Source organism: Buceros rhinoceros, unplaced genomic scaffold, assembly GCF_000710305.1.
Source record: "Buceros rhinoceros silvestris isolate BGI_N320 unplaced genomic scaffold, ASM71030v1 scaffold10675, whole genome shotgun sequence".
Classification (NCBI taxonomy): Eukaryota; Metazoa; Chordata; class Aves; order Bucerotiformes; family Bucerotidae; genus Buceros; species Buceros rhinoceros.
This window is the reverse complement of record NW_010413470.1, coordinates 54,545-64,051: the sequence shown is the minus strand read 5'-3', so window position 1 is coordinate 64,051 and position 9,507 is coordinate 54,545. Positions and strand designations below refer to the sequence as shown.

The window sequence follows — 9,507 nt, the reverse complement described above, 5'->3', positions numbered from 1 at the left end:
GATACACAAACTTGATAAAAACTGTGTATGAAGCCTGTAACAACAACAGCTTTTCCACTGCCTATTCTAGAGTAAGACTTATGGCCCCAAAACACCCCCAGGCCTATTAGTCAGGATGTAAATTAGCACAAAGGAGGAGTAAAAGGCACGGGAAAAAGAGTAGAGAGCCATGGCCGGGCTGTGCTCGTGTTGTCCCACTAGATGACAGCACCAACATGTTCTTGTGCACTCCGTGCTCTACACCAGCGCCAAGCAGGCTGCTGCAGGCAGGGCACCTGGTGCCTCTCCTTCTTGTCCGAGGAGACAGTTGATAGTGCAGCTGAACAAAGCACTTGGGCCAAATGGTGCGGGGCAGGGCTTTGTACAGGAGCTGCTAGGTAGTTCTGTGCTGCAGACTGCCTCCACTGCCCAGAGGTGTGTGCCAGAAGCTGGCTAACAGGAGCTGCTCTTAAATAAAGTATCCTTAAACGATTGTCATTGTTGCATGGCCAGCCCAAAAATTCCCCTTCTCCTCCAGGGAGACCAAGCAGCCATCAGTTCCCTGACCAGCAATGGGCTAGCAGACCCCTGAGCATGCATCCAGCTTTGTGTCCCTTCCTCCAGCCATGCTGTTCACCTCCCAAGGGAGAAAACAAGGTACAGACCACCCAAGGTAGAGCCCAGGACCACTGGAAAAGGCCAGCTGTGGGTGTAAAACATACTTCATGCACACAAGTCCACCCAGAGGACATCTTTGGTGGTATCTTTTAGGCAGGGCATCCATCCTGGCCCACTCTGGGTTGTACCTGACTAAAGGCTGACCTTAAACTGGTGGTAGCTTGGTGTCCAGCTTGCCAAAGCTGCCAAGACACATGGAAAAGATCTATGGACTGGGTTCCGGTCTGGGAACCACATCATTTGCACTCAAGCTTCTGCTTCCAAGACACAACTGCCCCATGAGACCATCTGCTTGCTCTTCAGACACCTGCATGACACTTTGAGCTGGGAGAAGGTGTGGAGAAGCCAGGTCCCATGTAAGAGATGAACCATTTGTGTCAGGGCCAGGCAGCTGTGCCTGTCTCCAGGCTCAGCCTGCAGAGGGTCTGTGCCTGCAGTGCAGTCTGCAGTGCTGGACTAAGCCTCAGCTATCCCACAGATAAGTATTGTCATATAAATTCTTTCATCTCAGCTTCCTACAGCAGGTTTGTTTAACTTTTTTTCAAAATGATGCAAGCATCTTATTTTTATACCTTGGAGAAACAAAGCTTTTGTTTCCCTTCTGATCAATCTAGGCCTGTAAAACATTCTTCTGTACTATTTATTATCAGGGCTTCAGAAGCATGTGCCCTTCAAAACTTGAAGAGAGGGAGAGGACCAACGGTTATTGCTGCTTAACATGAACATACGTATGTTGAGTCACTTGAAACATCTGCTTTGGTGCCCGCCGGTAGTGGTGCAATTTTTCATCTCTAGATAAGATATCATGCCTGCATTTGCCTCAGGTTCTCTGTCACAGATGTCCTTCTCTGGCACAGATTCTTTGAGAGAATGGAGATTCACAGCTGCTGCTTCTACAGTTGCCATCTTGAAATGCCTCTTCTCACTTGTCAACATCCCCTCTAACCCTGGCTACAATCTGTGGCTCTTCAGAGCTGCAATTTGATGGTTTTCTTAAAGCTAACAAATTTTCTGAATACGATGTTCCCAACACCAACAGAGAGGCCTATTGCATGTAACATTCGATATTCAGAGATGCACGTATCCATCCTCTTTTCCCTAGAACATACCCCAGGCAAGCCATCCCTATGGTCCAGGGATGCCAAGGAAGAGGGGTGGAATGGACAAGGGTGACCGTGATAAGTGAGTGTACTCAGCAGCGTGAAACTAGGCAGCCCATGTGTGGCCTGAGTTTCTAGGCAAGGTGAGATATCTGATATGGGTATACCATTTATTCCCATCCCTGTTTCCTTATTAAACAGACCTTCTTTTGGAAGATCTTGGATTCCCAGCCACTCCTCCAGCACTCAGTATTTAATTTCTACTGCAGAGCCTAAAGGCTCTCACAAGTCACTTGCTGTGCAGACATCTTTCCTTCCTGCTGGTGCTTTTTATAAAAATTCCTGTTATTTGGTTCCTCTTTTTCAGTGGCTAGCTTTGTGCTAAGCTTGTCTTTTTTTAAATGGCTAAAATTAAAATAGAGTCTATAGAAATTGTAAGCTCAGCAAAATGGTGTCCGAGGTTTTTCTGGTCAAGTTTGGGATTTGAGATACAGGCACTTCTCCTGCAAAAGGAACCCCATTCTCTGCCATTCACTCACACTGGTCCTGGCTACTGAAATCACACTGCAGCCCACAGAAATGGAAGTTTTGGCTGCTACAGTGACTGGTGTGCCTCCAGCACGCCGGCCTTGCAGTTGGCCTTGCATTGTACAGCCTGTGGGCTGGACAGCTGTTCATATGGCCCAGCGTTGTACAGCCATTTCTTCGAGACACAGCTCCCTCAGATGGTATACATTTAACAGACGTAAAACCTCCAGGAAAGTAGAAGTGGAATAAAAAGTGATGCCACCGTAAATCAAAACCTACAAGTACTCCCTTCTCAGACAAGAGCAGAAATCAGGACCCTGTCCCCAGCAGGAGTATGAACAGGAGCATCACAGTAGAATCCCAAGCCTACAGACCACGCTTGCTCTCTCCAGCCCCTGGCCTCTGGCACAGAGCTCCTTTCCAGGACAGAGAGCTTGGTGAGCTTTTTGCCCAGCGGGAACCTCCAGTCAACCTGCCAGCAAACACAGGGGGCTCTGGAGCACCCAGCCAAATGGGGAAGAGACTGAAGCAAGCTTTGGGAAGACCCATCGTGGAAACAAATGGTGCACACATGTTTTGTGGAAGAAAAGCTGGAGATGAGGCACCCTTATATAGGAACTTGTTGGCAAACAAGCACTCCTTTATTTCATTCCCATTCTTCACAGGAAAGCTCACCTTGCCTTTAACAGAGGAAGAGGGGATTGTCTGACTCCGGCTGCTAAAAGCAGTGGTCCCAGACTGTCCCAGCAGGCATTACCTTTCAGCATGAGGCTCTTCAAGGGTTAGTTCTCCTCATGCACCAGCCTTTTCACTGGTGTTCAGCCAGGGAGTGGTAAGGGTAGAAATGCAGTTTGGGGATGAAGTTTTGTTTCAGAGTTGCTCCTCTCCAGTTGGCAGCAGCACCCATGCCACACATGTCTCTACTTGCACCTCCCTGCCTTTGCACCGTGCTCGCTCACCTGCTCCATGCCACCCAGAAGAGCTGGAAATGAAAGCGGGTATTTATGTGGGAGATCAGGCAGCAACCCAAAAATGCTCACCTGCTACTGTTACGTAGGCAGAGAAAGCGTGTGGGAAATGCAACCAATGAGCACTACTATGCAGAGAGCATCTCTGTTACGGTGTTATCTCTTCCTGTTATCTCAAAACCTACATTTCAGAGGCACCGAAGGCATAAACTGTCTAACAATATCACCCAAAACAAAGGCACAAGAGGCACCGGTACCGCATTGTCGATGATGCTGACAGCCAGGAGGGCAGAATCAAAGGTTTCCTTATTTGTTTGTCTGCCCTTGCCTTCACCCTCTCCTTCCCTCTCTGCATGTACTTTGTTTGAACCAGCAAGTTACACCAGCATATGCCAAGGAAGGGAGAGCAGGGTCTGCTGGCACCATGGGGTCTGGGTGGATAGGGCTCACCTCCTGTCTAACAAGACTTGGGGAAAGGGGTGTCAGTGTCAGCTCTGCACCTCCCATGGCTGTAGACAGCAAAGAGATGTACCTCCCTTCAATCCATTTGGAGCCAGGGATTGTTCCTGACAGCACTGGCAAAGGCTGACAACAGCAAAGTGACCTGGAGCAGGACTTCCTCGGGCGAGTATGATGAAGAGGAACCATACTCGGAAGCCACCGAGGCACCTTGGAAGTCTCGTCTCCTCACTCTTGGTGGGAATGCTGCCCTTAGGCTGATGTGTGCATAGGTGGAGTACTGAGGTGTTGTTCAAAGAGGAAAAATAAAACACCCAGAAAGCTGGAATAGAAAGTAACGCTGCATCAGTGCTGCCTGGGGAAGTGTCACAGGAGGTGAGAGCAAGGCAGCTGGTCCTGAGATTAAAAAAGGAGGGGGAAGCAGGAGGCCCAGCAAGACATGCAAAGCATGCCCCCTGCCCAAAGGGTAAATCACAGTTCAGATGAGAGCTCTGTGAGGGAAGAGAAGCACACGGGGCATTGGGATTTTTTTGCCTTTGCCCTGCCAGGAGAACCCACAGAGAGTGATAAATTTTGCTCAGTTTCTTACTTTCACTGCCATTCTTCCCTCCAAAAGGGGAGCTTGGAGGCAGTCGGTGTCAACTCCTTTCTGATCTTTCAGGACAGACATGTCAGGGGTGGCTTTCTTCTTGGCAGATGGTGCTTGGAGCCCAGCTATGGCAAATCAGACCCAGCTGCACCAGGACAGTGACTTTGCTCTCTGCCTGTGAAGCTGCAGCTCTGCCCCTCTCCAGCAGCAGAGCAGAGGGGAATTGGAGTTTGAGGTGAGCATCAGAGTCCTCTCGAGCAGCTACTTTGGCAACCCTCTGCAAGGATAAAGGCTAAAGCTGCACCCCTGAGGGAGGAAGCACTCCCATGGCCTCTGCTGATGCATGGCTCAAAGCAGCAGCCAGGCTGCAGGGATGGGAAAACCTGCTTTTGTAAACTCCCACCTACAGGGAAAGAAGGGGCACTGCGCTGGGGAAGAGAGTGAGAAGGCCGGATTTGGCATCCCTCCTCTGAGATGAGGGTGGGAGAGGAGGGGCCAGAAGGCCACTTTATTGACACAGAGCCTCTTACTGTGCTCTCCTTCAATTAACTGTTACCTTTCTTCCCACAGCATGAGGTAGGATTGCCCAGCAGGATTATTTCACAAGCTTGACATCTACTAGAAGGTGATCTTATCCAAAAGTTTGAGGCCAGACTTCTTATGTTCTCACTTAAAGCACAGAAAAAAACCCCTCAGTCCCTCTGGGCCCAGGGTGACTGTCGGCCAGTTTCGGAATCCAAAGGTAACAGCCGTGCTGTCCTGCTCAGTGCATGGCCAGCATCTGCAAGGATCCGTTGGTGGAGCACCTTGCTCACCTAGCTGAGCTCTGCTCCTGCCTGTAGTCCACGGCATACTCCACAGAGGAGTTTGAAAGGCAAACCCAGCATTTCTTAAGCCTTTTGCAAGGCTTCAGCAAGGCTGAGGACGTGATGCCCTGTCTGTCAGAATGGAGAAGGGAGCTGATGTGCAACACAGTCCCAGTTGGGGTTTATCTCCACATCAGAGCCTGAAAATTTGTTGCAGGATGAAATTGGTGTCTTTTCTCCATAGCACCATTTTGGCAAGCATCCCAAGAAAGATATTAGAACTAGTCATGGTTTTCTACTTGACCTTTTACAGGCTCAGAGTTTTATTTTAGAAATTAAATTACCTAGCTGGCTCCAGCACTACCTGTGCCAGAAGCAAGAGAGTCTCACTCTGGACTGGCCAATACCTGGCTGAGATATAAGCAAGTCTTGTCTGCTTTACTAGAAAGGTCAAGTCTGGGCGGTAAGTGCTGCTGACATCACACAGATTAAGACTGGGATAGAAGATTTGATTCTTCTGTATAACCAACCATTGCTCTTTGGGGTGTCTACTCGGCCTGCGCAACTGGCAAGTGCGGCAGGACCACAGCATGACTACAGACCTCTGCTGCACTTTCCTCCCATTCTCTCAGCACTGGCTCTGCAGCACATGACCAAGCAAAACTGATCCGTGCTAACACCCGGGCACTATAAACTGTATCTCTCCAATCAGGGAGCACAAGGCGGTGTCCTTACAGAGCATGGCTCGTCTCATCCCCCTTAAGAAGAATGGGAAAAAACGCTTCATCTTGTGTAGCTCACTGGTAAATGTGTCTACAAAAGAAGAACCAAGCAAGTTAGTATCAGCAAGATCACCAGAGCCAAGCACTTACTGTTATTTCTTAGGTCTTGCTGTCAGCTCATCTTCCAGAACTGAAACATCCTCTACAGTGCAAAACCCTGAGATTTGAAAGCTTCATGACACACATACAGAAAAATTGTTGGCTTTTTGACTAGGCACCAAGTAGTACTCAGGACTGTACGAGTATCGTCCATTGCAGCACGTGAGGAAGAAACATAAGATGTCACAAAAACAATGGTGACTATCAAAAAAAAAAAAAAGGCATCAATCAAAAATAGGTATGCCCATTGCACATGAGTACTCTATGCGTGTAGTATTTTCTTGTCTGCCTGATGAAGGACTGTGTTTTGGTGCAAATCCACCCAAAAGGGCTAAATTCTGCTCTTTTTACTTAGCTTTGAGCCTCTTAGCATGCAAGAGAGAAATGTTTAGCTGAAAAGCGTCTAGTATCCCAGAGGAGACCTCAGTGAGTTGGTGGACGCTGAGTGCTTTTCTCAGCCTGTGGTTACAGCAGCTGGGTGGAGGTCAGTATTAAAACATGCACCTCCACACTTAACTCATGCCCACTGTTGTGGCCTCTGGCCTGCCCTGTGCTCAGGGAGCCTGCTGGCAGCTCCACTCCCCAGGAAGGGGATCCAAGGGCAGCTTCTGGGTATGCTCAGCCTTCACATGCTTTACGCTGAGACAACAGAGGCTTCCATGGTTCACAGGGTGGTCTTGAGCCCAGTCTTGAGGGCAGGTTTGAAACAAATTTGTATCTAAGAGTAGAAAAGTGTCTTGCCTCCCATTCCTGTCCTGGACATCACCTAGCTTTGTGCTGCAGTTCCTTGCCAGAAGAGCAAACACACCTCTGTGCTGGGCCCAAGTCACCCTGACACCAGCTCACACATGCACTAGTGCTCCCCTGCAAGGAGCTGTGGCAAGTGTAACCCCACCAGCACCAGAACCAGGCAGAGGAGGGCCCAAGGCAACAGCTAGTGGGAAGCCTGGGAAGGTCTCTAAGAGGCGTGGTAGACACTCACCAAGTCTCAGCCACGGGGAAGGAGCATCTCCAAAACATCACTGCACCTCAGTTAAACACAGAAAGCACTAATCAGTGGCAGGGGGTCCCAGGAGGAGCCTTCCCTCCTCTTCATGTCCCAGTAATCCTCTCTCTCTCCTAGGAAGGTCCAGTGCTCCTGTAACCACAGAGGAGTCCCAGCTCAGCTGCTGGCTCTGGAGAGGGCACTGATAAAGCTCCAGCCACACAGGGCAGGCAGAGCTTGCTGCCACAGCAAGTAGGTGCGCACAGCAGCTGTGCTCACCCACACCAACCTGAGCCCACCAACAGCCACCACTCAGGTGGCAGCCAGTACCTCCTGGGGATTGGTGTGAAACCTGCTGCATCCATGTTACCCATGGCTCAGGGACCAAAATGTTTATCTTACCTCTTTTGTACCAAAGCAAGAGCCAGATGCTGAAGTACCAGCATAGGTGTGTACTAAGATCCTTTCTACCCATTCATATCTTTATTCATTTGCTACAGGGATATAGCATATGTTACAAAATAATCCAGGAAATGTTTACCAAATGCAACTTTAAATAGTGAAAGCCCTAAAACAAGCCGCAGAAAGCTAAGGCAAGAGCAAGTGATCCTCCCAGGGCTATGTCCACTGCCAGAGTTCAAGCAAAGTGACTGAGATCTGGAGGAAGCAGAGAACTCCTTCCCCTTGACAAGTTACTCCTCTGCCCTTGTACCAGAAGATAAAAGTAGTCACGTTTCTAAGGAGAAATGAGGGATGGTTTTTTTATCTCCCGTGACGTGTAGGATAGTCAAACATTCCTCTGCATAACCCAACGTGCTAGCTGTATGTCTTGAGCTCTGTGGCTCTCGTAGCTCTCTCCTCTTCCACCTGCACTACCTCAGATAGGCCAGTGTACCCACTCAGACACTGGTCTAAAAAGGCCTGTCCTCTCTTGGCTCCTCATCTGTCCCGTGGAGGCAGTTAGAAGCATCTCCATGGACCAGAGGAGTGAGCAGTGTTTGTCCTGCATGTAGAGGGTGATGCAGGTGCAGTTATTGCAGTCCAATCTCTCCCTTTGGGAGGGAGATCTCTCAGCAGTTCTCTGTCATCACCTATTTATTCATGAGGTGCTTAGCACCAAAATCAGGGGACATGGTACCTCACCATCAGCAGGAGGCACTGTGATGGAAAGCCGTGACAGTTCAGACAATGCCACTAGTAACAAGACTGCTTGGCAGTTTGTAACACTTGTTCAATGAGCTAGTGGATATCAGACCTATGATAAAAAAAAATTGTCTGCATAGCCAAACAGATCTATGCTGAGACAAAGCTTTGTTTTATTTGTCAGCAAGGAGTCACAGAAAACTGAGCTGAAACAGTCCTTGAAGAGGCCATGTAGCGCGTTCCCTTGGCCCTCAGCAGGGTGAGGAAGCCTCACAGATGGTTGCCTCATCTGCCCTTTGAAACCCCCAGTGCTGGAGATTCTCTCCCAGAAATCTGTTTCAGTGCTTCATTTGCAAATATAATCCCATAAATACTGACCTAACTCTCCCTTGCTGCAATTTAAGCCCGTGGTTTCTTATTCTAAACACAGTAGAGAAAGTGAAAAGTTTATTCCTTTCCCGCTTGTGTTTTCCCCACACAGCTGCTTCAAGGCTTTCACATCTTCCAGTATTTTCTTCTCTGCGTTAGATGACACCAATGCTTCCAACTTCAGACAAGCATTTAATTACATACAACTATTTTTGCAGAGAATATTTGATGCAGAGAGCTGTCCTAATGTGTGGCAGGAAAAACGAAATATATGTGACAAAACCCTCTAAGATCCTTAGTCCCATGTTGTCTCACTAGAGTTTTAGCTTCTTCTCAATATAATCCATCCAAAAAGCATGAAGACAACAGGGTGTGGTAAAAACAAGTGAACCACAGAAAGACACAGTTTTCAAGGCTCAGTGCTCCATCCCCTAACCTGGAGACACTTGAAGAAAAATGGCCACAAGGATGAATGCTCATCACCTTGAATCTCCTCCACTGGGTCTCTTCATCTCCATTTGATGCTCTCTCTAATTTTCTGCAACGAAAGCTGCCATTTCATAGCTAAGCGTTATGCAAGGCTAGGCAGGAGGGGTTCCTGTCTATTGGAAACTTTCTTTTCTCAGTGAATGGTGAAGCAGAGGAACCACTGCCCCTCCCAGGGCAGACATTCAAGGTCTATCTCTTGGCTGGTTTGGAGTCCGCTGCTGAGTGCGTGGCCTGGGCCGTGGTGGCCCTGCTTGCTGCTGCACATGAGGCTGTGGCAGCGGCCGCTGCTGCACGCGCAACTGCTTCGGGGTGGGATCGCATGGTGGCTGAGGGAGCTCCCGTGCCACCATTTCACTGTGCACCTGGCGAGCCTGCATCATTTCCTCTTCATCTGCAACAACAAAAGGACCCAGCAATCAGCCATGTACTCAAGTCTAAGCAGAAGTTGAACAGCTGGGGAAAAGTGCTTGGCTCACACCAGAAAAAGCCAAATATTGGCTTTCCTGGAAGGCCACTGTGACTCTCAGACATTC

At 49.0% G+C, this 9,507-nt stretch overlaps 1 protein-coding gene across 1 annotated transcript in view; it reads right to left on the bottom strand.

Moving 5' to 3' along the window:
* Positions 1–9,156: 9,156 nt before the first annotated feature.
* CD2 (CD2 molecule) overlaps positions 9,157–9,507 on the bottom strand; it is an 11,957-nt gene continuing 11,606 nt past the window's right edge. The window contains exon 5 of the mRNA XM_010136755.1: positions 9,157–9,365. Coding sequence (XP_010135057.1) covers positions 9,157–9,365 — 209 coding nt within the window. The remainder of the gene's footprint in view (positions 9,366–9,507) is intronic.